Source organism: Myxocyprinus asiaticus, chromosome 40 (genome assembly GCF_019703515.2).
Source record: "Myxocyprinus asiaticus isolate MX2 ecotype Aquarium Trade chromosome 40, UBuf_Myxa_2, whole genome shotgun sequence".
Taxonomy (NCBI): Eukaryota; Metazoa; Chordata; class Actinopteri; order Cypriniformes; family Catostomidae; genus Myxocyprinus; species Myxocyprinus asiaticus.
Window position 1 is genome coordinate 975,807 of NC_059383.1, and position 27,994 is coordinate 1,003,800.

The window sequence follows — 27,994 nt, forward strand, 5'->3', positions numbered from 1 at the left end:
GCCTTCACAGCAGTGTGCAATATTTGAGCGCTACTCAAGAACAGCATCTCAGATGTAGATGCTCAATAGTTCGTTTCACTTATAATATGTATTAGGAATGGCACCGGAGGTGCATTTTACCAGAATTTGAATAAGAAGCGAATTAAACTACTGTGAACTTGCCTACAAACGGACACATACAGGAATTCCTGGAGAGTTTGGAATGTCAAAATAAAAGCGTGAGGGTTTAAAAAGTGCACGATTTAAATATATTACTGTTGTATTTAAAATTAAAATTAAAAGTCAATAATAATAATATTAATAATGTATTATTATTATTATTATTGTCATCATTAGTATTTGTTTACAATTTATAACAATATTTAAGTTGAATGGGTTCCGAAAAATAGCTGTGTGAATGAAAAGTAAATTGAACAAAAAAGCGATCTGAATCCTTTAAAGTCCAGATGCAAGTAGAAACATAAAAAAAAGAAAAAAAAAAGAAAAAAAAAAAAAGGAAAAAATAAAACACTGATTTCTTTTCTACTGAAGACTTGAAGACTGGAATTACTGTTAATTTAACTAGTATATATCCAGTATACTAGTTAATAATAAAGTGTTTCTTAATAAGCTATACATTTATATTGAAATAATGTGTAGTTAGAGGTTTGTTTCTTTACATATTAAAGAGTACTCCCAAATTAGTTCCACACAATAATGTAAAGATATTCTAAACTGATTATGCAAAAAAACAACACTGGTATCGGCTTGGGATCGGTATAGACCGATACTGAGATTTCCGATATCTGAATTGGATCGGAAGAGAAAAAGTGGTATCGGTGCATCCCTAATATATATATATATATATATATATATATATACACACACACACTGGCGGCCAAAAGTTCGGAATAATGTACAGATTGTGCTATTTCAGAAGGAAATTGGTACTTTAATTCACCAAAGTGGCATTCAACTGATATACAAAGTATAGTCAGGACATTACTGATGTAAAAAACAGAACCATCACTATTTGAAAAAAGTCATTTTTGATCAAATCTCCATTTTCACATGTTGTGCAAAGAAATAGATCGGCTTCTTTCAGCTTGTAGAATGTGCATTTTCATTTAGGCATTTCAAATTTGAGTTGAGAGATGAGAGAGCAGCAGAGAACCAGAGACTATTTTTTTAGGAGAGATGGGCCACTTCTATTAAAATGAATGGAAGAAATTGGAATGCCCAACCAAGGAGCTCTGAGCACTCAACAGGTAAAAAAGATACAGACATGACCTTTTAGATACAGACATCACCTGTCAATCCACTCGAGAACACGCATGCGCATTAGCTATAAAAGCCGGGAAAATTGTGTTTTCTAGTGTAATATGAGGTAAAGAATCACAATTTATAATTCCAATGTTGTCAGATTTTATTGCTGATGTGAAATACGTTCTTTGATCATAATCTTGACCAACTATTTTTTAGATTTCAGTCTCTCTCCATTCAAGTAGATAGGAAATAGCCTTCCAAGAGCGTTCCAAAGATGGCTGACAGTGGACTAACTTGCTAGAAAGACTTTGGCTGCATCCGAAACCAGGAAAATGCTTCCTTCGTTGGCTGTATACGGAGGTAGGAAGGGATCAAGGCACATCCGAATCCAATGTTTGTGTTGCATCCTGTCTAATGAGATACCTTCATTTGATCGATTTTTGAAGGCAGCATAGATGTATTCTTCGCTGCCTATGAAATCCCACAATCCTGTGTGCGCGGATCCACAGAGGTTGAGCTGAAGTTGATAGCCAATTTGTGTATAATGTAAGTTTTTTTCCAACTTTTGATTTCATTTCTAGATTGAAATTAATATTGCAGTTATGAAATATATACTTGTTATCGCCAAAACTCTCTTGATTTTGTTCTAGATTTTTAGACCATTTTGGATCGGTAGGATGAATGAAGCAGACGCGTTACCTTTAGTGGGCACCAGATGGCGTTAATCAGTTGCTGGTATACCAGCTATGAGGTGACCTTACACTGCCTCAGTCGCCTGTCCAAAACCAGTTTCTGGAGGTGACTTCGTACACAAACGGTGTCTGTTGAGTCACTGACTGATAGGGCAGCGAGGCAGCAAGACAGCTACCTTTGGTTTCGGACGCAGCCTTTGAGAGAGTGCCAAGCGCATGAGTCATTGTCATGATAACCAGATAGATTCTGAGCGGATTGCTGCAAAACTAGAATAAAAGTATCATCAAATCATCTGCAGTGCAATAAAATATCTTCCCTTCCCTGCAATCGATACCAGACACGATACCAAGAAGGATGTTGAGGATATTTAATTTAAAAGAAAAAAATAAATAAATCAGTGAGCCTAACAGCTGAAATCGGGACATAATTAAATTTTTTAGGAGGACAGGACACCAGGACACACCTCATAAAACCGGAACCGACTTCCGCTCACCCTAGTTTTCTACCTGCTTTGTTTCTCTCCATAATGTGATTCCCTCCCGCTCTGTCTTTACTAATGTAATGAGGGCAATAGGCCATCTGCTAGTGCTATCGCCGCCTAGTGGCATCTTCATGTTAAGGTGATAGGTTTTAAAACCTTTAAACCCGCTATCGCAACAAAAACGAAAACTAAATATTTCTTAAGATTATTTTTATTTTATTTTAGGTTATTTTTTTCAGAGCCATGAAAATGTGTTTTAGTTTAGTTTCAGTTTTTCCAATTAAGTTTATTTTTATTTTATTTCATTTACGAAAATGTTTAGATTTTTTTTTTTTTTTTTTTTTTTTACATTTAGTATTCGTTTTAGTTTCAGTTTAAGGTAATAAACTTGACACACAAACGCACACACACACACACACACACACACACACACACACACACACACTACACATCAAATTTACAATAAATAAATAAAATAATAATAATAAAAAAAATAAAAATAACAAAACAATAACTTAACGTACCCAACAAGAAAACATGTACCTCTAAAAATAGAACACAACTGCCAAAACGTTAGGTAACTAATTGTTGTAATTTAATGCATGACAACGAACAAACACCATCTAACCAGGTAGCTGGCTTACATTAGTTTCTTACCAGTGATCATGAAAGTCATGTTTTTTTTTTTTTTTTTTCTGGTCAGTTTTTGTGTAGTATAGCAAAAAGTGTTACAACTGTGCTCGACGGTCTGCCCTACTAAATGTGGACAAACCCGGAGATAACTGCTGCTGTCATTCATAAAAACAGACCATGTTCAACCTGTGTGCAGTCGGAACTTTATTCCATTCTGACCTAACATAGGGTTGTGCTGAACGCCAGTTTGATAAAGTATAGAGACTTAAGCATAATTTCATAAATATTATTGCATTTTATTAAAAATTCTATTAAGATTATCCACAAATATCCATTATATATTTAATTTAATTCATACTTACTTTTAAGCAGAAACCGGTCTTTTAGGACCCCCCCCCCCCCCCCCCCCGCGGCGTTGAAAATGAAGTGGTTTATTCCATGATAGCGGAAGTTCTGATATGACAACGCAGAGTTAGTCAAGTTGCAGTCACTTGCTGTAGTTTCTGTTGGTTTATTAAAATAAGACAGTAGGCACATTAAAGAGAGAGAAAAAGCCGAAGATGCGACGGAAACAGAAGAGATTACTGCAGATCGCAGTGCTGCTCATTGTGGCCTTTCTGTTCTTGCCCAATGTTGGTTTATGGTCCGTGTATCTGGACCGAATGTTTGACAGCTCCGCGCAGGCGGCGGACGGAGGACTCTCACACATTCAGGTACCATATTATTACTTACAAACCTCTGATCCATTTTGACTGCTATCAGAACATTGACAAGTATAAGAATCACACTGACTGTTTCTGCTTTGAGTTTCATTAGTAATCCAGAAGACACTCTTCTGTAGCCATTTATACCACTAATATGGACTGTGTTACGTGGCTGAATTAGTTTTAGGTTGCGTCTCAATCAGTTCCCTAGTTCAGTTGTCAGGGCACTGATCAGTGAGTCAGCCATTTTTAGGGCTGTCTCAATAGCAAACTCGTTCCAGTGCACTGAAACGTTTGCTCCCTAAAAAATCCCACAATGCGCCATAAAAACCAGGGTGCATCGTTGCTCATGATTGAGTCTCAATGTTCAGTGGATCAGTACCCTTACCAGTGCCCGAATTCGTGTTCACGAAATACTGATTCACGACATAGGGAGCAAGGGAGCTGATTGAGACACAGGATGTGACTGTTTACACCTCATCTACTGTACACGACAAGCGAGGATCGCGACGCGATCATAACAATCATAACGCTCCCATTTTGTATGATAAGTTGTGTACACTACGAGCGCGCGCTCTCGAGCAGGCGGAAGTAACTTCCTGTTTGGAACAGCGTGCATGGCAGTGTCGGCAAGGCGAGTGAAAGAGAGGGTTGACAATCCGAGCCGGGGGTTGGCAACATTGGGTTGTGAATGGAGTAGAGATGATAGGTAGTGAATTTAGAATCGGGAGAAGATCAAGAGATGAAGGGAGTGGATATAGGAAAATATTAGTAATAGCTCTTGGATTGGGTTAGAGGAAATAATCAGGGTCGGACTAGGACAGAAAAAAACAACAGAAGAAAAAAGATGAGTATAAGGTATTGATAAAATTTATATCAGAAAACACGAGTACAGTGAACCCAATAAAAATAACAAAGGCGTTGAAGGAATCAATAGTTAAAATTGAAGTTGTGAAAATGCTGAGAAATGGAAATCTTTTACTATTTTGTAAAGATAGTAAACAACAAAAAACAGCAGTAGGACTAAAATCGTTGGCAGGACAAAAAAGTTTCGTTCAATATTAGATGAAAAGAAATGGACAAAAGGAGTGATTACAGGAGTTCCGACAGCAATGTCGGAAGAAACAATAAAAAAAAAATCAGACAGGAGCAAAAGTGATGGAGGTAAGAAGGTTGAAATTTGTAAAAAACTGAGAAAAAAAAAAAGATAGCTTTTCAGTGATGGTACATTTTGAAGAGGAAACAATGTCTGAAAGAGTGTTTTTGAGATTCATCAGCTATATGGTAAGAACTTGCATTCCTCCACCTATTAGGTGCTTTAAATGTCAAAAGTTTGGACATGTGGCTGCTGTGTGCAAGGGAAAGGAAAGATGCGCCAGATGTGGAGAACACGAGTATGGGAAATGTGGACAAGGTGTAGAAGCAAAATGCTGTAATTGTGGTGGGAACCATAGTGCTGGTTATGGTGGATGTTAGGTAAGGAAAGAAGCAGCAAAAGTGCAAAGTGTCAAGATAATGAATGGGCTTACATATGCAGAAGCAGTAAAATGGGTGGATCATCAAAATACAGAGAAAAGAGAAAAATTAGAGAACATAAGTAGGAATGGAGATGAAACGAATAAAAGTATATTGACTGTTGATGAAGTGTCTTTTGTAGCATTTATGGCAGAAGTAATAAATTGCTCAGCTCAAACAGAAAGCAGGACGGAGAGGATTAGGATAATAATCATAATAAGCAGCAGAAAGATATTTGGGTTTTGATGGAATCTTAAAGGAGCAAGTAAATGAGAAGATAAAGATGCAATATTCTCAGCCAACAGGTGGTGGCACATAATGGTACTACTAATAATACAATGGAATGCAAGAAGCTTAATATCAAATGGATTAGAATTCAAGAAATGTATAGATAATTTAGATAATAAACCACATATAATATGTATTCAGGAAACATGGCTTAAACCTAATTTAAAATTCAGTATACATTGTTATACAACTATAAGAAGAGATAGATATATAGGAAATGGTGGAGGGGTCGCAACATTTAAGAATGAAACAGGATATAGAATAATAGATGTAAATAAAACATATGAATCAGTGGTGATAGAAATATGGGAAGGAGCACAAAGTATTAAAATAATAAATTATTATAATCCATGTAATAGGTTAAGTAGTGAGGTGTTGGAAAAGGTAGCTGGAGTAGGAGATCAAAAATTTGTGTGGTGTGGAGATTTCAATGCTCATAATTCACTATGGGTTTGTAGGAATACAAATCATAATGGGAATGTGGTGGAAGAATTTTTGGACAGTCTGGAGCTAATATATTTAAATGATGGTAGTATTACAAGATTGGATGTATTGAATGGAAATAATACAGCAATTGATTTGACACTCACCTCCAGGAGTCTGGCAAGTAAAAGTGTTTGGAAGGTGATAGATGAAAGTACTCATGGAAGTGATCACTACCCAATAAGTTGTAAAATAGGGATTGAAATGGTAGAAGTTGAGATAGAAGATAATTTAAAGTGGAAGTTTAAATCAGTAGATTGGAATCATTTTAAATAAATAAGTGAATTAGGACTACTAGGAATAGATACTAGTACAGAAAATGTAGACAAATTAAATAATGAGATATGTAAAGTTATTAGAGATATAGCAATTTAATTAATTGGCAAAAGCAAGTGTGTAAGGAGGAAAAAAGCAGTCCCTTGGTGGACAGAAGACTGTAGCAAGATAATAAAACAAAGAAATCGAAAACTAAGAAAAGTTAAAAGGTCAATGGAATATGAAGATTATATTGAGTATAAAAGAAATCAAGCAGTAGTTAGGAAAACAATCCGGATGGCAAAAAAGAGGTAATGGAGGGATTTTTGTGAAAATATTGGAAAGGAAACAGACATAAATGAATTATGGGGAATGATAAGGAAGTCTATTCAGTCTAGTAGAAATATTCCGGTAATATTAGAAGGAAAAAAAAACAAATCATAAATAATCAAGATAAGGCTGAAGTATTAGCAAAAATTGTTTTTGAAAATACATAGCAATCAGAATGTTTCAGAAAACATGAGAAGAATAGAGAAAAGATAAGAGAAAATCCAGATATTTCCAAAGACAGAGTTCCCAATGGTAGTACCTTGGATGAGGAATTTTTGTTATATGAAATGAAGCAGGCACTAGATGGGGTAAGAAATACTTCTCCAGGCAAAGACGAGATATGTTATGAATGATAAAACATTTAACAGATCAAGCATTGAATATAAGCAGGGTAAGCTCCCTATAACATGAAAGCATGGAGTAATTATACCTATAGGAAAACCAGGAAAGGACCTGTCACAACCAACGAGTTATAGACCTATTGCTTTAACATCAAATCTATGCAAACTTGTGGAAAGAATGGTTATGGCTAGATTGAGTTACGTTATTGAATTTGTAGGGCTTTACTGGTTGTTTAGATCAGTGTTACTATCAGAAATAATTAATAATTATTAATAATTAATAATTATTTCTGTAGTTATTAATTAATATTTAAATTAATCAATTGAATCTAACTCATTAAAACCTCATATGGGGCTCCAGTAAATGTAATGTGCTATGTTTAGGAGCAAGTTTGGTTATTAGCAATAATTAATAATTATCAAAGATAATTATTAATTATTAAAATCAATAGAACATTGATGAGAATCAATGTTAGCTTTTTTTAATCCTTTAAATCAACAATTATCAAAGATAATCATTAATTGTTAACATCGATGAAACATTAATTAAAATTAACACTAGCTTATTGATCATTCAGATTCAACAATCATCAAAGATAATTATCAATTATCAAAAATCAATAGAATATTAATAAGGATTAACATTGACGGGGCACCACCCTGGAATCAGGGACTAATAACCAAATAGTAAAACAGTCTCAATATTAGATTATTTTCTTAGGAAATTCGACATCCGAAGAATATTGATTTTCGGGAAAAAAAACAATGAATGAAGGTTTGAATCTGAGCACTGACATCCCGTCAGCATGACACAGGCGTATGCAAAACAAACCAAAACACTTCTCTTTGTAATATAAACAAAGTTTATTTATGCAGCAATATCAATTAATGATTAATACAATGCAGTCAATAAACTTCCGACTTACAACTACAAACTAAACAGTAATATGATTAGATATGGAAATAAAAATAATCCTATAACACATAAGGTGTGTGTGTGTGTGTGGGTGTGTGGTTAGTACGAGAGAGAGAGAATTAAGTGACAGCCCTAAAGCCGATTTCGCAATAGTGGGAGAGAAAGCAGCTGTTAGTTTATCACTCGGTGGACTGCTCGTAAACAGTCCCGCGTTATTTGACTCTTTAATGGATGAACTCAGTTGCTGTCTCACCCGCGATGGCGAAATTGCACAACAATCCAATTTGGTTGGACCACAATACAGCAAAACAAATTTGTGATAATACCCTGAGTATTAATAATGAGCGGACATGGCGGTCTGTAAACTGTACAAGAATAAAACCTTGAAACACAAGAATAACACACTATAATATTCTATCTCTGCCCAGACGTAAACCTCTTACTTGAATCGCATGAGGACACGGGTAGAATGTGTGTTCCTCCGTCCTTTAACTCTGACCCGGTTCCTTGAGGCTCGGGTGATGATGGGAGGCCGTTTCCTCGCTCGGTCGGCGGGCGGATTCTCGGCGGGCTGGCGGAGAACTCAGAAATGTCGACTTGATTGAAGATGGAAGAGAAATCTTTAATCTCTTCACTTCTGTAGGCAAACGGATGAAGATGCGGATTGCTCGGCGGTCTCCTTTGGATCCGTTAGAGTGTTTGGTTGAACACAGAGTAATCTCAACTCGTCCAGCGAGATGGAGATTGTATGGCCACAGTTTCAAGTCGGACGTTACTTCCTTGTGCAACGAGGTTGCACATGAGAGCAGCGATAAACTACGTCTATACTCGGTGAACAAAGTTGCTGGAAGCAACTCCCGAAAGTATTTCAGAGGTATTTCAACTCCTGATGATGTCATGGTTTGAGGTGCGTTCTGTTGTGTGCCTCATCCAATAGGAGTTGAGAGTTCGATCCTTTAGTGAGCAAGGCTTCATGGGATTTGTAGTCTGTTTTGGACTCCCTTTGTTTGATTTTGGTGCGATTTTTATCAGTATAATTTACGACTTGGAATGTGGGGGCTTGAGTTAGGTTTTTACGACTGTGTTAGACCTGCCTTTGTCTTCTATCTGAATACATGAGGCCCAACAAATTAAAGGGTCTAGTAAGTAATTATCAGAGTGGTTTTAGAAAAGGTAGAAGCACTATGGATGCGATATTAAATCTGGAAACAGATATAAGAAAAGCTCAGGCAAACAAGGAGGATTTGATGGGAGTGTTTTTGGATGTAGAGAAAGCATATGATATGATGTGGAAGAAGGGGCTTTTAATCAAGATTGATCAAATGAATATTAAAGGGAGAATGTAGAATTGGATCAGAAATTTCCTATTTAATAGAACCTTACAAGTAATAGTGGGAACCTCTTTATCAAAAATATATAATATTTAATGGGACCCCTCAAGGAAGTGTATGTAGTCCTATCCTGTTTAATATAATGATAAATTATATATTTGATAATATAGATATATAGTGCATTCGGAAAGTATTCACAGCGCTTCACTTTTTCCACATTTTGTTATGTTACAGCCTTATTCCAAAATGGATTAAATTAATTATTTTCCTCAAAATTCTACAAACAATACCCCATAATGACAACGTGAAAGAAGTTTGTTTGAAATCTTTGCAAATTTATAAAAAAAAAACAAAAAAAAAAAACAAACAAACACGTACATAAGTATTCACAGCCTTTGCTCAGTACTTTGTTGAAGCACCTTTGGCACCAATTACAGCCTCAAGTCTTTTTGAGTATGATGCTACAAGCTTGGCACACCTATTTTTGGGCAGTTTCTCCCATTCTTCTTTGCAGGACCTCTCAAGCTCCATCAGGTTGGATGGGGAGCGTCGGTGCACAGCCATTTTCAGATCTCTCCAGAGATGTTCAATAGGGTTCAATTCTGGGCTCTGGCTGGGCCACTCAAGGACATTCACAGAGTTGTCCCGTAGCCACTCCTTTGTTATCTTGGCTGTGTGCTTAGGGTCGTTGTCCTGTTGGAAGATGAACCTTCACCCCAGTCTGAGGTCCAGAGCGCTCTGGAGCAGGTTTTCATCAAGGATGTCTCTGTACATTGCTGCATTCATCTTTCCCTCGATCCTGACTAGCCTTCCAGTTCCTGCCGCTGAAAAACATCCCCACAGCATGATGCTGCCACCACCATGCTTCACTGTAGGGATGGTATTGGCCAGGTGATGAGCGGTGCCTGGTTTCCTCCAGACATGACGCTTGCCATTCAGGCCAAAGAGTTCAATCTTTGATTCATCAGACCAGAGAATTTTGTTTCTCATGGTCTGAGAGTCCTTCAGGTGCCTTTTGGCAAACTCCAGGCTTACTGTCATGTGCCTTTTACTGAGGAGTGGCTTCCGTCTGGCCACTCTACCATACAGGCCTGATTGGTGGAGTGCTGCAGAGATGGTTGTTCTACTGGAAGGTTCTCCTCTCTCCACAGAGAAACGCTGGAGCTCTGTCAGAGTGACCATCGGGTTCTTGGTCACCTCCCTGACTAAGGCCCTTCTCCCCCGATCGCTCAGTTTGGCCAGGTGGCCAGCTCTAGGAAGAGTCTGGTGGTTCCAAACTTCTTCCATTTACAGATGATGGGGACCTTCAGTGCTGCAGAAATGTTTCTGTACCCTTCCCCAGATCTGTGCCTTGATACAATACTGTCTCGGAGGTCTACAGACAATTCCTTGGGGTTCATGGCTTGGTTTGTGCTCTGACATGCACTGTTAACTGTGGGACCTTATATAGACAGGTGTGTGCCTTTCCAAATCATGTCCATTCAACTGAATTTACCACAGGTGGACTCCAATCAAGTTGTAGAAACATCTCAAAGATGATCAGTGGAAACAGGATGCACCTGAGCTCAATTTTGAGTGTCATGGCAAAGGCTGTGAATACTTATGTACATGTGATTTTTTTAATTTTTTTTCTTTTCTTTTTTTCTTTTTTTTTTTTTTTTTAAATAAATTTGCAAAGATTTCAAACAAACTTCTTTCACATTGTCATTATGGGGTATTGTTTGTAGAATTTTGAGGAAAATAATGAATTTAATCCATTTTGGAATAAGGCTTTCACTTATAGGACAGTTTTATATACAGTATCTATCGATCGATCGATCGAACAAAATTGAAAATGACAAATAAGCATTTTGTCTCAAAATAAATGTGAACATTTCTAGGACATTCATTAGCTACATAAATTTACATTTTTAAAATGATTAAATATTAGATCAAATGACCTTAAAATCAAACTTTAGACATTACACATAATGATCTCATGGAACAGGAACATTTTGCTGTGCATAGTGACAAACAGGTGTTTAGGAAAGTGCTGTGGTAGTTTTTGATGCTGTTTAGTGTTTTGGGAAAAAATAAAATTGAGCCTTTTACCCCATGGGGCCTTTAGCCCCCTTGTACCCTAATCTTCTACATTTAGTTAAAAGTATTCAGATTTCGTTTTTTTTTTTTTTTTTTTTTTTTTCATTTTAAATTTACACACTCCTAAATAAAAGTGAGAATTTCCCTTAAAATGAAAATTTTGTCCTTATTATATTATTAGGGCGAACCCTCACATTTCAAACCAATGCTATTGTTTTATTCTGGGGAACACAAAAGGAGACATTTTGAAAAATCCATATGCATTGCTTTTTCATACAACATCAGTCATAGAGGCCAAATCTGTCCATCTGCAAAATGAAAAAAAAAAAAAAAAACAGCATAAAAGTGGTTCATATGACATATTCACTTTATTCCAAACCTCCTGAAGCCATATGATAGCTTTGTGTGAGGAACAGACCCAAATTTAAAGCTGCTTTATGTGAATATTTTTTATTAAATTACGTGCAGAAAACGCCTTATACCTACCTGTCAGATATCAGGGAAATAGGTGCCATGAAATATCACACCTGTCTCTGTAACAGCCATAGGCTGGGTAAACATCAGGGGAAACGATGTCAGAGGACAGCGGTCAGATCGCTTGTTTAGCCAATCAGATAATTTTCTGCCTATCAGTCTTTGTGTGCGTTCATAGGGCAGCGCATACACTGATCAGCCACAACATTAAAACCACCTGCCTAATATAGTGTACGTCCCCCTCTGCCGCCAAAACAGCTCTGACCCGTCAAGGCATGGACTCCACAAGACCTCTGAAGGTGTCCTGTGGTATCTGGCACCAAGACGGTAGCAGCAGATACTTTAAGTCCTGTAAGTTGCGAGGTGGGTCCTCCATAGATCGGACTTGTTGGTCCAGCACATCCCATAGATGCTCAATCGGATTGAGATCTGGGGAATTTGGAGGCCAATTCAACACCTTGAACACTTTGTCATGTTCCTCAAACCATTCCTGAACAATTTTTGCAGTGTTGCAGGGCGCATTATCCTGATAAAAGAGGCCACTGCCATCAGGGAATACCATTGCAAAGGAAGGGGTGTATGTGGTCTGCAACAATTTGTAGGTAGGTGGTATGGGTCAAAGTAACATCCACATGAATGCCAGGACTTAAGGTTTTCCAGCAGAATATTCCAGAGCATCACACTGCCTCCGCCGGCCTGCCTTCTTCCCATGGTGCATCCTGCTGCCATCTCTTCCCCAGGTAAACATCACATATGCACCTGGCTGTCCACATGATCTAAAAGAAAATGTGATTCATCGAACCAGGCCACCTTCTGCCATTGCTTCATGGTCCAGCTCTGATGCTCATGTACCCATTGTAGGTGATTTCGGCGGTGGACAGGGGTCATCATGGGCACTCTGACTGGTCTGCGGCTACACAACCCCATACACAGCAAGCTGTGATGCACTGTGTGTTCTGACACCGTTTTACCATGGCCAGCATTATGTTTTTCAGCAATTTGTGCTACGGTAGCTCTTCTGTGGGATCAGACCAGATGGGCTAGCCTTTGCTCCCCACTCGAATCAATGAGCCTTTGGCACCCATGACCCTTTGGCACCCATGACCCTGTTGCCGGTTCATCGGTTGTCCTTCCTTGCACCACTTTTGGTATGTACTAACCACTGCATACCGAGAACACCCCACAAGACCTGCCGTTTTGGAGATGCTCTTACCCAGTCGTTTAGTCATCACAATTTGGACCTTGTCAAAGTCGCTTAGATCCTTACGGTTGCCCATTTTTCCTGCTTCCAACAAATGAAATTCAAGAACTGACTGTTCACTTGCTGCCTAATATATCCCACCCCTTGACAGCTGCCATTGTAACGAGATAATAAATGTTATACACTTCACCTGTCAGTGGTTTTAATGTTGTGGCTGATCAGGATAAATGCTTGTATAAGTGCCGGTATGGTGTCCTGCTCCGGTGAAACACTCAGGATTGAAGGGCGAAATGATCAAGGAGATAGTATAAACTATCAAGTTTTTATACCAAATGAACTGGACAGATGTTTTGATTTTTAATTGGTAACCAGTTGTGTCATATAGTATCTTTAATTTGGCCAACGGGTGAAACAAAAGAATAGAGTTCAGAGCGCTTGATAAGAAAAGAAGGGCTACGTACTGTAGTTAGCTATGAGAAATAGAAAAAAACTTTCAGCTTAGTGTATTCTGACCACAATCTGTAGAATATCTTCTCTGGTGTTACATAAATGGAGTAATAAAGATTGATAGCCAGCTAAAAGCTACAGTACAGACTAATGGCAAGCTAACATTTACTTAGCTGTTTCTGCCTTTTGTAGCCTAACTGTTCTTCTGTTGCCGTCTTGGTCCTATATTAATATATATATCTCTTTACACCTGTATAAATACTGACATACAATACATTTAATCTTTAACTTAAAACACTAGCACTCTCAATCACTGAAAATGCAGCAGGTATTTTAAAGAAAGGTCAGAAACCATTCTTGATTTATGAATATGATATGAATGCGAAAAATGACAATACAGTAAATAAAAAAAAAAAAAATCCAGTTTAACTTTTATTTCTCATATTCTCTGAACACTGTTAATGTAGTGAACTAACAGCATACAGCAGAGTTAAATCTATGCAAAATAAAGCAGTTAACAGCACATTTACAGTGGAGGGAATATACCACGGCAGATATTGAACCTGAGAAACTTATAAAAGTAATATTTCAATAGAGAAATTAAACCATTATTTTGAGCTCAATGACTTCTGGTTAACAAATACATAGGCCAAATACAGTAACATGTTTTATGTCTTTACCTGTACAGAGTAGCATTTGCATATATTAAGTTTGCGTGCATCTTTAAAGGGATTGGTTACCCAAAAATTTAAATTCAGTCATTGTTTACTCACCTCAGTGTTGTTATAACTCTTATATATTGTGTTGTTATAACCCATATGACTTTCTTTTACTTAACCCTTGTGCGTCAATAAAAAAAAGTTACCCCGAGGTCTTAGAGGACAAAAATGTCCACGTTAAAAAACTGACATAATAATATTATATATTAATATTATTTTCCACTTTCAATTAGTTAATTTTTTTTTTAACCAACATCAGTCCCGATCATAACTACCAAATATTCATTCATTTTCAGGATTTTAACCCATTAAATGCCAGTTTGTTTATATAATGCCACTGTTGTTTTTTACACACACACACACACACACACACACACACACACATTTCTCAGTACACACATACAAAACACACTCTGACATCCATACCAACACACCCACACAAGTTTATCTGCATCATTTATTCAACTGGCCTGCAGTGCTCTATAATACAGCAGACAGAAAATGGGAAAAAATTATGTATTTGCTCCATAGGCTAAACAAGAGAAAAATGGAGCCATCTGGCAGAAAATATAAAAAAAATTTTTTTTAATTGAAGCCAGGGCTCCGGAATGAAAGCATAATATTATAGAATTCATGATTTTATGCTTTAATGGTACTGGGATCAAATATTGCAGTTTTAATGGGGACTTTTTTGTCCTGAAGGTCCTGAGTGTAACTGTTTTGTGTACACAGTGTATTATAGATGTATTATGAGAACTGAGGTTGAAATATCAAAATACACACCTTTGGTAAAATTGAAAAAGGCAAAAATGTCCCGAAGGTCACACAAGGGTTAACAAAGTGAGACATTGTGAAAACATATTGTGCTCAGTGATGTTATACAATGGCAGTTTATGGTGACTACCTCTTGAAGCTTCAAAAGGGCGCAAAAGTATAAGTCAGAAGTCTAATAAATTATTCCATGAGACTCATGATTTTTATGAAACCATACGATGAGGTTTGGTGAGAAACAAACCAAAATCTAATGTATTATTTAGTGAGACTGTTGACCTACTGTTGCTTTCCTCTGCGCGTTCATGAGAGCAACAGTCAGCTGCGAGAGGGGTGTTTAAGCGAAAATTCGTTTTATCTAAAAACAGGTCCACCACAGCTAGGGCTGTCATGATTATGATATTTGGCTGATGATTAATTGTCAAAAATAATTGTGAATATGACAGTTAATTGTCTCTATAAGGGCTTTCATGTGTAATTGTCATAAATTGTCATATTTTTTAAGGTGTGCTTTTTTCCTGCTTGTGTGCTTCATACACCTTTAAAAGTCATTTTTACATATTTAACTTCAAATATAAAAATCAAGTAATAAAGTAGTAATAAACTATGATTTCCTTTTATGGCTTTAAAAACGTATGAATGACATGAAAAATAATGTAAAGAAACGTCCCTTTTCAGGACACTGTATTTTAAAGATAATTTTGTAAAAATACAAATAACCTCACAGATCTTTATTGTAAAGGGTTTAAACAATGTTTTCCATGCTTGTTCAATGAACCATAAACAATTAATGAACATGCACCTGTGGAACGGTCATTAAGACACTAACAGCTTACAGACGGTAGGCAATTAAGGTCACAGTTATAAAAACTTAGGGCACTAAAGAGACCTTTCTACTGACTCTGAAAAACACCAAAAAAAAGATGCCCAGGGTCCTTACTCATCTGCGTGAACGTGCCTTAGGCATGCTGCATGGAGGCATGATGACTGCAGATGTGGGCAGGGCAATAAATTGCAATGTCCGTACTGTGAGACGCCTAAGACAGCGCTACAGGGAGACAGGAAGGACAGCTGATTGTGCTCACAGTGGCAGACCATGGGTAACAACACCTGCATAGGATCGGTACATCCTAATATCACACCTGTGAGACAGGTACAGGATTGCAACAACAACTGCACAATCCCTCCAGTGCTCAGACTGTCTGCAATAGGCAAAGAGAGAGGCTGGACTGAGGGCATGTAGGCCTGTTGTAAGGAAGGTCCTTACCAGACATCAACGGCAACGATGTCGCCTATGGGCACAGACCCACTTTTGCTGGACCAGTCAGGATGGGCGAAAAGTGCTCTACACTGACGAGTCGCGATTTTGTCTCACCAAGGGTGATGGTCGGACTGTCGTCGAGGCCTGTACTCTGGAGCGGGATTGATTTGGAGGTGGAGGGTCCGTCATGGTCTGGTTCGGTGTGTCACAGCATCATTGGACTGAGCTTGTTGTCATTGCAGGCAATCTCAACGCTGTGCGTTACAGGGAAGACATCCTCCTCCCTCATGTGGTACCCTTCCTGCAGGCTGATCCTGACATGACCCTCCAGCATGACAATGCCACCAGCCATACTACTCATTCTGTGCTTGATTTCCTGCAAGACAGGAACATCAGTGTTCTGCCATAGCCAGCGAAGAGCCCGTATCTCAATCTCATTGAGCACGTCTGGGACCTGTAGGGCTAGGGCCATTCCCCACCAGAAATGTCTGGGAATTTGCAAGTGCCTTGGTGGAAGAGTGGGGTAACATCTCACAGCAAGAACTGGCAAATCTGGTGCAATCCATGAGGAAGAGATGCATTGCAGTATTTAATGCAGCTGGTGGCCACACCAGGTACCGACTGTTACTTTTGTCTGTGAAACTTGTTCAGTTTATGTCTTAGTTGTTGAATCTTGTTATGTTCATACAAATATTTACACATGTTAAGTTTGCTGAAAATAAAAGCAGTTGAAAGTGAGAGGATGTTTCTTTTTTTGCTCAGTTTATGTCCCTTTTTGGTTAACTTTACATTTATACTTGTTTTTTAACTTATTTTATAATAAAAAAAAATATAACATTTTTATATACACTACCAGTCAAAAGTTTTGAAACACTTGACTGAAATGTTTCTCATGATCTTAAAAATCTTTTGATCTGAAGGCGCTTTGCGTTCACTATCATAGTTTATACTTTCGTTTATATTTTCGTGGGAGTTTGGCACGAGCCTCTTCTGACAGCGCACGCATCAGAGTGCTTCACGTGCTCTTCAGGGCTGGAGCTTGTTGGCTCAGTGGTGCTTGGACTCGGAGTTCAACTGAATGACACACATTTATACAGTATATTCGCTTAAAATTCCCTTATGTGGGCATTAAAATGTGATTGGAATTTTCATGCCCAATAATCGCAGTTGTCTCAAATAACCATGGTTAGACCAAACGACCGTGATCAGACGGTTATAATCGCGACAGGCCTAGCCACAGTGATTGTAACAACAGAACACAACACAGCTGCACACAAACCAGAAGACAGAACATAACATGTCTGATGAGTTTGTAGTCTAAGAAAAGAAGCATTTCGATGCCCAGCCTTCTTTTTTTATACGGAGTACTCTGAAATTATCTGTTTTTGGCTTTGCGAAAAGACTTTCTCAGAGGAAACGATACAACCACTCATTGCTCCTGACTGAATATCTGTAGTAGTTGTGACTTTGGAAGGGGCCTGTCGGCATGAAAGATGATTAGAAACCAATGATTTTGTTAAAAAAAAAAAAAAAAAAAAAAAAAAAAACAATTGAAAAGATACGAGGAACTTGTATATCAGTTTCAGACCAATATGTGAAAGCCAAGTTTCACCATTAGTTTTTTCATAAAAGTCATACAAATGTGAAAGCCTTTATGTAGACTGTGTCCAAAACTTTTTTGTAGTATACAGTGCTATGAAAATTATTTGCAATATATCATACTAAAGTTTTTCAAAAATTCAAACAAATTCTAAAATAAATCAAAGGTAGTCTGAGTAAACACAAAATACAGTTTTAAATGATAATGTTATTTATTGAAGCAAAAATGTTATCCAATACCAACTGGGCCTGTGTGAAAAAGTAGTTACTAAATCCCCAAATCTGTGAAACGGCATTCATAATGGGGTTCAGCTGGACTAGACACAATCAGGCCTGATTACTGCCAGCCCTGTTCAATCAAATCAACACCTAAAAATAACTTTTTCAGCAGCATGAATTTGGCTAAAAGGTCTCACCCAGTAGCACACTATGCCAAGGTCAAAATAAATTCCAGAAATTATGAGGAAAAAGGTGATTGAAATACATCAGTCTGGAAAGGGTTACAAAGCTATTTCAAAGGCTCTGGGACTCCAAAGAACCACAGTGAGAACCATTATATTCAAATAGAGAAAACTTGGCACAGTTGTGTACCTTCCCAGAAGTAGCTGACCTTCCAAAATTCCTCCAAGAGCACAGCAATGACTCATCCAGTAAGTCACAAAAAACCAAGGACAACATCTAAGGATCTGTAGGCCTCTCTCGCATCAATAAAGGTCAATATTCTTGACTCCACTATCAGAAAGACACAGGCCAAAAATGCTATCCATAGTTATATCATATCCATGATAGTTGTTGAGTTAGAAGTTAGAGATTCATAGCTTGCTGAAGGGGGTTAGTCAGTCACTGTCAGAGTTGCATCCTTTGAAATCTCTGTTCAGATCTAAGAATTCAAACTGTTTGGTAATTGATGATGTAGCTACTACCCTGGAATTAAAGTTATTTCTTACAAAGATTGCAATACCACCACCCTTCCTAGGGTGGTCACATTTAAAGACAGTATAACTCTTTATAGCAATATCCTTCTTTGAGATGGATTTATTTAACCAAGCTTCAGAAAGTATAAGAAAATCAGCATCTGTCGAATGAGCCTAAATTCTGACGGGGTCCAGTTTAGGTAGCAAACTACGAACATTTAGGTGAATAAAACCTAATCCAGGCCTAGATTTAAAGTCCTCAGATGTGCTTATACATTTTATTGGGCCTGGATTTGGATGCACATTCCCAGATAATAATAATACAATAAAACTAATATATAATGCAGTTTAACTGATTTAATTGACATAGTGGAACTCGCTTTAACAGCTTGGAAACACTATATGTTATGAGTAGAATAAGCTAAAACACAACCATCTGTATCATACAACTGGAGAGAATGAGGTAGGCAATAATGGGCTATTAAATTCCAATAAGAGTGCCCAGCTGGTTTAGAATCCCAGGACGTGCCATCCATATGCCAAAATAATTGCATAAAGTCATCATAAGACCACTTCTTTTGTTTCTTTCTCAGAGTAACTCAGACCTGTTAATAAAAACAGGAGTAACAGACGTGACATTTTCTTTTTTCAGCACTGTTCTCTAAGATCAGACAGTCCCAGCGTTAATGCCCTCCTGATCACACTAGCCAATCATGACAAGATGTTTTCTGTGGTCACGGTGTAAACAGGAAAAGAAACGCCGGCTTGGTGTTTGCGTCTTCAGAGAGTATGCTGTGAATAAAAACATCACAGTCTGAAATACAGCAATCTATGCAGCTTTCTTGACACTAAATCACTGAAAGATGATGCCAGTATAGAAGTAAGAGCACTTTCCTTCAACACAGAAGAATTAGATCCTTATGACTCGAAATGAGCCGGACAATCCCTCATCTGTTAATTTGGAATGTGAGTTTGGAACAAGATACAATCCTCCCATAGAATCAGCCTCAAAGAAGTCCAGCATAAGGACCGGCAAATGTCCAAAGCAATGTCCACAAACTGAACGCAAGCAAAATCCGAAACATTTGATGTTGATAGAAGATAATATCCGTGACGTGAACGATAATGCAAAACGCGCTAGTGCGAACTCGCAGAAACATAAAGCATAGAAGGATCTAAAAAAAATTCCCCTTAAAAACAGCATATACCACAAAACACACTTATTTGGCACAAAAGGGAGAACTCAAATAAGACCGTCTTACACACAAACATTAACATGCTGCCATCTTGGATTTTAAGATTATTTTAAAAAACTGACTTTGGATCAAAAGATCAGGTGAATCCTGGCCGAGGGTCTCAGACATGCAGACTGTTTTGCTGAGATCTGGCTCTCTTCAGTCAGAGGTATGACACTTGATGGTAAATGGTGGAAGGGTGACAAACATACCAGCTCACCACAACTCTCTCATTCCCATGATTGTCACGTGGAGCTCACCAAAATAACAACAGGAGTTCCACGCGGGCATAAACAATTGTAAAAGAGTGATTTAGGAAGCGATTCATGGAGTAACTTTACCTCGTGAAAGTGTGTTTGTGTCTTTATCCTCTCGAAGCTTGCTTCTAGAATGTATATGTCCATATGCAACTTTCAGTGAGTAAAGAAATTACTTTCAAGAAAAAAAGACTGTCTTGTCGCCACTTTCTGATTTCATTAGTAATTTTGTGTTGGAGAAAAATGCAGGGAAAATGCTTGGTGACAGAATCACTATGGATCAGGGCTGGGGAAAAATATTGATTTTCTGATGGATCGTGATTTTCATTTGAATGATCTCCATGTCGATTCTTAAATCCCAAGATAGATATTTTACTTTATGCACAACCCTCTGTTTATTTCAAAGTTAACTGATGTAGGTTAATTAAAAAAATTATTTTACAAACTTTTCAACGAGTTTGTTTGCTACCACAATCGAATTTAAGAATTACACTATTTAATTTAATATTTGTTAAAAATCTAAAATTATTTCAGAAATGAAGTAATTTTTCTTTCACATGCACACAGTGATTGGCCGCAGGCATTCAAACGATGTAAGATTAATTCAGCCGCAGCCACTGATCTAGAGTCAGCTTTTCCCTTCTCACTTGTAATTAAGTGTAAAAAGGTTCTGTGTTCGTTGGCAATGGAGGAGTCAGGAGACAGCAAACAGTCAAGGTCAGTCTTTAATTTTTTAATGTTCACAGTTACGGCTTATAGCCAACTCGAAATCAGGGCTCTTTGTTTTGCAGGTCTTTCTCTCGGCTCGTCCCTGGTGCTCTCTCCCTGCTCTGACGCTCTGGCATACCTTTTCAGGTCTCCCTCTGCCATCACTATAATTAGAGACAGGTGTTAGAGTAATCATAACCCAGGTGACGATCCTTACCGCTATCCCTCTCCCGCAGACCGACACATGACCATGCCACATTAAGGTTTGGACTTGTGGTTGGGAAACCAGCATTTGCGAGCAGTCTCATTGCTGAGTGCCAATTAGAACTGTTTTACTGAATTAATATACTGTACGCATGCCCTTCCCTGTGGCCAGGGGAAGGCTGCCACCCCGCCCATGTCGCTTCCTACAGTTGAAGTCAGAAGTTTACATACACTTAGGTTGAAGTCATTAAAACTAATTTTTTAACAACTCCACAGATTTAATATTAGCAAACTATAGTTTTGGCAAGTTGTTTAGGACATCTACTTTGTGCATGACACGAGTAATTTTTCCAACAGTTGTTTACAGACTTACCGATTGTTTCACTTTTAATGGACTATATCACAATTCCAGTGGGTCAGAAGTTTACATACACTAAGTTAACTGTGCCTTTAAGCAGCTTGGAAAATTCCGGAAAATTCCAGAAAATTATTTCAAGCCTTTAGACAATTAGACAATTAGCTTCTGATAGGAGTTGTACTGAATTGGAGGTGTACCTGTGGATGTATTTTAAGGCCTACCTTCAAACTCAGTGCCTTTTTGCTTGACATCAGGGGAAAATCAAAAGAAATCAGTCAAAACCTGGACCTCCACAAGTCTGGTTCATCTTTGGGAGCAATTTCCAAATGCCTGAAGGTATGTTCATCTGTACAAACAATAGTACGCAAGTATAAACACCATGGGACCATGCAGTCATCATACCACTCAGGAAGGAGACGCATTCTGTCTCCTAGAGATGAACGTAGTTTGGTGCGAAAAGTGCAAGTAAATCCCAGAACAACAGCAAAGGAACTTGTGAAGATGCTGGAGGAAAAAGATAGACAAGTATCTATATCCACAGTAAAAAGAGTCCTATATCGACATAACCTTCCAAATGGACAATGACCCCAAGCATACCTCCAGAGTTGTGGCAAAATGGCTTAAGGACAACAAAGTCAAGGTATTGGAGTGGCCATCACAAACCCCTGACCTCAGTCCGATAGAAAATTTGTGGGCAGAACTGAAAAAGCATGTGCGAGCAAGGAGGCCTACAAATCTGACTCCGTTACACCAGTTCTGTCTGGAGGAATGGGCCAAAATTCCAGCAACTTGTCGTGAGAAGCTTGTGGAAGGTTACCCAAAATGTTTTGACCCAAGTATATACAATTTAAAGGCAATAATACCAAATATTAACAAAGTGTATGTAAACTTCTCACCCACTGTGAATGTGATGAAAGAAATACAAACTGAAATAAATCATTCTCTCTACTATTATTCTGACATTTCACATTCTTAAAGTAGTGATCCTAACTGACCTAAGACAGGGAATGTTTTCTATGATTAAATGTCAGGAATTGTGAAAAATTGAGTTTAAATGTATTTGGCTAAGGTGTATGTAAACTTCTGACTTCAACTGTATATGTTTGTGTGTGTGTGTGTGTGTATCTATAATTAATATAATTAATTTTAGCAATAAAAAAAAAAAAAAATGTAATTGTGATAATATATATTGGGGCTGAAACGGTACATGTATCCGCTCCGAACCGAGCGGATACAGGGCCTTCGGTACAGTACTCGCAGACACACAAATTATTATATATCATAGCATGCGTGAAACCAATATTAAAACAACATAAGGAACAACACAAACTGTGTAGAACTAAAATGAAATGCGGAGCCATACACGATCGCACGGAACCAAAACTTAACAGAATACAGCGCCAGATGCAAGGTTGTAGCAGCTGTGGGGGACACCATACTCTTTAAAAAGGTGATTTGGTTCTCCGCTCTTTTTCAAGCTAAAACCATATCAAGTCCAAATGGTGGATTTATATACAGTATATAAGTATACAATAAAAACAATCCTTCTTTTAAGCACACATTGTAAGTGGAGTTTATATCAGCACCTGAGTCTTCATTAAGTTATGCATTTTACATTATGTTTGCGAGGTAATAGTTTGATCGGTTGTTTTTGCCAACTTAAGCAGATTACTAGATCTGTGTTAAACATGTAAAGATATTTTTAATATCAGCTCCTGTTTTTTACCTCTATGTTGGTGTGCAGTCAACAAACTGTAGGAAAAAAGATAGATCTGCTGTGTTCTTGGAACACATGCATTTTACTGAAGTGAATTGCTATGTAGACATGTTTTTTATTCATGAAAATGTACGGACATTATTGAAACTCATAATTATTATAAGGCTATTATTTTTATCTTTTGATTAAAGTCATGCTTAGCAGCTCATATACTGTAGGGAAATGATAGATTTGCTTTGTTTTTATAATGCTTAAAACCTTTACTAAAGTCTCTTTGTAGATCTGTAGACATACAATTTTTAAAGGAATACAATTTTCTTTTGATCGTTAATTCAGTGACTAATTTCACACAAGACCTTAACCGGTGGCATCGCCAGAAATGGTCATTGCATGAATCATTAAATGGATCTGAACGAATTTTGGTGAATGTAGTCAAAACACTTGAGTCACTTGGATACATTTAAATCCCACAATGCACAAGCACAATTGTCTTTATTGTAATTTATTAAATCATTTATTCAGGACCAGCTTGTGCTCAGTCTTTTATTGTCATGTGTGAAACAGAAGCAAGTGCTCCACAGGATACCCTTTATTTTTGCAGCTAATTTTGCCAAATTTTTCAATTAATTTGCAATACTTGAATCTTTAAAATACTACAAATATTGTAAGTGTTGGTTGCCCTGTGATGGAATGGCCACCTGTCCAGGGTGTTTCCATGCTTTCGGCCCTGAGACAGCTGGGATAGGCTCCAGCACTACCCGCGACCCTGCATAGGACAAGCAGCTATAAAAATGGATGGATGGATTTAAGTGCTGGGTCTGTGGAGCCACCTACTGACAGCTGTGCCAACAAACACACACATTTAAAATGACAGCTACGCCCCTGGCCAGACAGTACACTAGAAACTGTGAATCAGATGTGAAGTTTATACTAGCAAGCTCGCTATTTTTCCCAACTTTCCCAACTCTGACTTACGTCAATTTATGTCAATTTCCCAACTCTGTTGGCTCTGTTTCACCGAAGTCGGGTATGTCTCAAGTTGCACATCTAACATGATGACTAATTTGCGGCGACATCATCCATATGTGTCTCTTGAGCTTACAGGAGCAAATCCTTAACAGCCTGTGCAAGTTAGTCTCGCCACGGCATTCAAGCAGCCTCTCGCTGCAACAGGACAGTTATTCAATAACTCGCTACCCGGCGGCTTTCACTGTTGTGCATTGTCTCCATGTTTACAGTCATGCCTCCCGCTGACCGCATTTGGATGCGTTCTACAATATGGAATAGCCTTTCTGTGGGCCCCCTCCAGTCCGGCTCTTATCGGCGGCCCTGACCATAGGAGTAATATTTCAACAGCAGGGGACATTGTCAATGCTAACAGATCCACCCTCTCATCTGATAATGTGGATATTCTAATTTTCCTGAAAAAAAAAGCTTGAAAATTGAGTGATAAGTACATGTGGTGTGCTGAAAGGCAAAAGACACAGTAATCTGCACTGCTAATGTCATAATTTTGTTACAATTATTATAATTGCACTTTTTTAACTTTTATTATTATTTATGTTTTTATACAATGTGCATATAAGAGGCTCTTAGGTTTTGTATTGTAATTTTGTTGAAGAAATATGCATAGTGCAGTCATGTATAAATGAGCCTTCACAATAAGAATTGTTGCCCGTCAGCCACTGTTTTCAAAATAAATAATTTAAAGAAAGATTCTTTATTTTCCCTGCTGTACCTAAACTGTACCGAACCGTACCTACCGAACCGTGGATTTTGTGTACCACTGCAGCCCTATTATACTGTGTGTGTGTGTATATATGTATGTATATATATATATACACATACATACATACATACATACATACATACACACACTACCGGTCAAAACTTTTGAAACACTTACTCATTCTTTATTATAATTTTTTTTCACATTTTAGAATAATAGTAAATTCATCAAAACTATGGAATAACAAATGGAACTATGGGAATTATGTTGTGACTAAACAAAATCGAAAATAAATCAGAACTGTGTTATATTTTAGCATTTTCAAAGTAATCACCCTTTACCTAGATTTTGCAGAAATGTACTCTTGAGGTATCACCCTGGGATGCTTTTTAAATAGTATTGAAGTAGTTCCCATATATATGCTGGGCACGTAGTGGCTGCTTTTCTTAATTATTCGGTCCAAGTCATCCATTTCAAAAACATTTATTTTTTTTAATTACATTTTAGTTTTGTAATTAAATAAATTAATATGTTGGCACAATTATATTTTTGTCTACAAAACTAATTTCAAACATTTAAGCATACGCCTTCAGATCAAAAGGTTTTTAAGATCATGAGAAACATTTCAGGCAAGTGACCCCAAACTTTTGAACGGTAGTGTATATACACACAGTTGACGTCAGTTTACATACACCTTAGCCAAATACATTTAAACTTAGTTTTTCAAAATTCCTGACCTTTAATCATAGAAAACATTCCCTGTCTTAGGTCAGTTAGGATCACTACATTATTTTAAGAATGTGAAATGTCAGAATTATAGTAGAGAGAATGATTTATTTAAGTTTTTATTTCTTTCATCACATTTCCAATGGGTCAGAAGTTTACATACACTTTGTTAGTATTTGGTAGCATTGCCTTTACATTGTTTAACTTGGGTCAAACGTTTTGGGTAGCCTTCCACAAGCTTCTCACAATAAGTTGCTGGAATTTTGGCCCATTCCTCCAGACAGAACTGGTGTAACTGAGTCAGGTTTGTAGGCCTCTTTGCTCACACTGTTTTTCAGTTCTGCCCACATATTTTATATCGGATTGAGGTCAGGGCTTTGTGATGGCCACTCCAATACCTTGACTTTGTTGTCCTTAAGCCATTTTGCCACAACTTTGGAGGTATGCTTGGGGTCTTTGTCCATTTGGAAGACCCATTTATGACCAAGCTTTAACTTCCTGGCTGATGTCTTGAGATGATGCTTCAGTATATCCACATAATTTTCCTTTCTCATGATTCCATCTATTTTGTGAAGTGCACCAGTCCCTCCTTCAGCAAAGCACCCCCACAACATGATGCGGCCACCCCCATGCTTCACGGTTGGGATGGTGTTCTTCGGCTTGCAAGCCTCACTCTTTTTTCCCCCAAACATAACGATGGTAATTATGGCCAAACAGTTCAATTTTGATTTCATCAGACCAGAGGACATTTCTCCAAAAAGTAAGATATTTTTCCCCATGTGCACTTGCAAACTGTAGTCTGGCTTTTTTATGGTGGTTTTGGAGCAGTGGCTTCTTCCTTGCTGAGCAGCCTTTCAGGTTATGTCGATATAGGACTCATTTTACTGTGGATATAGATACTTGTCTACCTGTTTCCTTCAGCATCTTCACAAGGTCCTTTACTTTTGTTCTGGGATTTATTTGCACTTTTCGCACCAAACTACATTCATCTCTAGGAGACAAAGCATAATTCCTGAGCGGTATTACTGTTGCATGGTCCCATGGTGTTTACACTTGTGTAATATTGTTTGTACAGATGAATGTGGTACCTTCAGGCATTTGGAAACTGAATGGTGAACCAGACTTGTGGAGGTCCACAATTTTTTTTTCGGAGGTCTTGGCTAATTTCTTTTGATTTTTCAATGATGTCAAGCAAAGAGGCACTGAGTTTGAAGGTAGACCTTAAAATACATCCACAGGTACACCTCCAATTCAGTACACCTCCTATCAGAAACTAATTGTCTAAAGGCATGACGTCATATCTGGAATTTTCCAAGCTGCTTAAAGGCACTCAAACCAGCCCATCTGGCACCAACAATCATGCCACGCTCCAAATCACTGAGATCAAATTTTTTCCCCATTCTGATGGTTGATGTGGACACTAACTGAAGCTCCTGACCTGTATATGCATGATTTTATATACTGAACTGCTGCCACACGATTGGCTGATTAGATAATTGCATGGATGATTGTTGGTGCCAGATGGACTGGTTTGAGTATTTCTGTAACTGCTGATCTCCTGGGATTTTCACACACAACATTCTCTTGAATTTACTCCGAATGGGGCCAAAAATAAAAAAACATCCAGTGAGCAGCAGTTCTGTGGATGGAAATGCCTTGTTGATGAGAGAGGTCAACATGATGAGAATGGCCAGACTGGTTTGAACTGAGAAAGTATACGGTAACTCAGTTAACCGCTCTGTACAATTGTCGTGAGAAGAATAGGGTTGGTGCTGTTTTGGCAGCACGTGGGGAACTCTACACAATATTAGGTAGGTTGTTTTAATGTTGTGGCTGGTCGGTGTGTGTGTGTGTATATGTGTAATATATATATATATATATATAAATAAATATAATATATGTCTTCATTTACTCACCCTCATGTCATTACAAACCCATGAATTTGTTTCTTCCAGGAACAACAAAAGGAGAAATTTGGTTGATTCCTCACAGAGCAGTTATCCAAACAATGAAAACATAAATATACATAAGCCAGTCCCTGGTCTCTGTATGTTTCCATTGCTTGAATAATTGCCTGGTGAAAACTCAACTAAATTTCTCCTTTTGTTGTTCCTGGAAGAAAGTCATGGGTTTGGAATGATGTAAGGGTGAGTAAATGAAGACAGAATTTTCATTTTTGGTTGAAATAATTTTGGTGAAGTGGGGGCACTGAGGTTTAATGCTAAAACATGATGCATTATGAAAAGCAGAGAACTACTTCATATGTAGACAATGTACAAAGTCATATTAAAAGACTTTGTTGTTAGTTGCTATCCATGGCACGTGTTCTTGGCTGCTGGCTCTTGCCCAGACCGGTTGTCCATTAGTGGCTCTGTGTTCC

At 37.8% G+C, this 27,994-nt stretch overlaps 1 protein-coding gene across 2 annotated transcripts in view; it reads left to right on the forward strand.

Annotated features, from left to right (window-relative positions):
• Positions 1-3,516: 3,516 nt before the first annotated feature.
• The window catches only part of LOC127430657 (polypeptide N-acetylgalactosaminyltransferase 10), a 169,591-nt gene continuing 145,113 nt past the window's right edge, over positions 3,517-27,994 (forward strand). For both annotated transcript variants that reach the window (XR_007895466.1, XM_051680588.1), the window contains exon 1: positions 3,517-3,765. Coding sequence is in view for 1 of the 2 variants with exons in the window: in XM_051680588.1 (XP_051536548.1) it covers positions 3,613-3,765 (153 nt within the window). In the remaining variant the exon portion in view is untranslated. The remainder of the gene's footprint in view (positions 3,766-27,994) is intronic.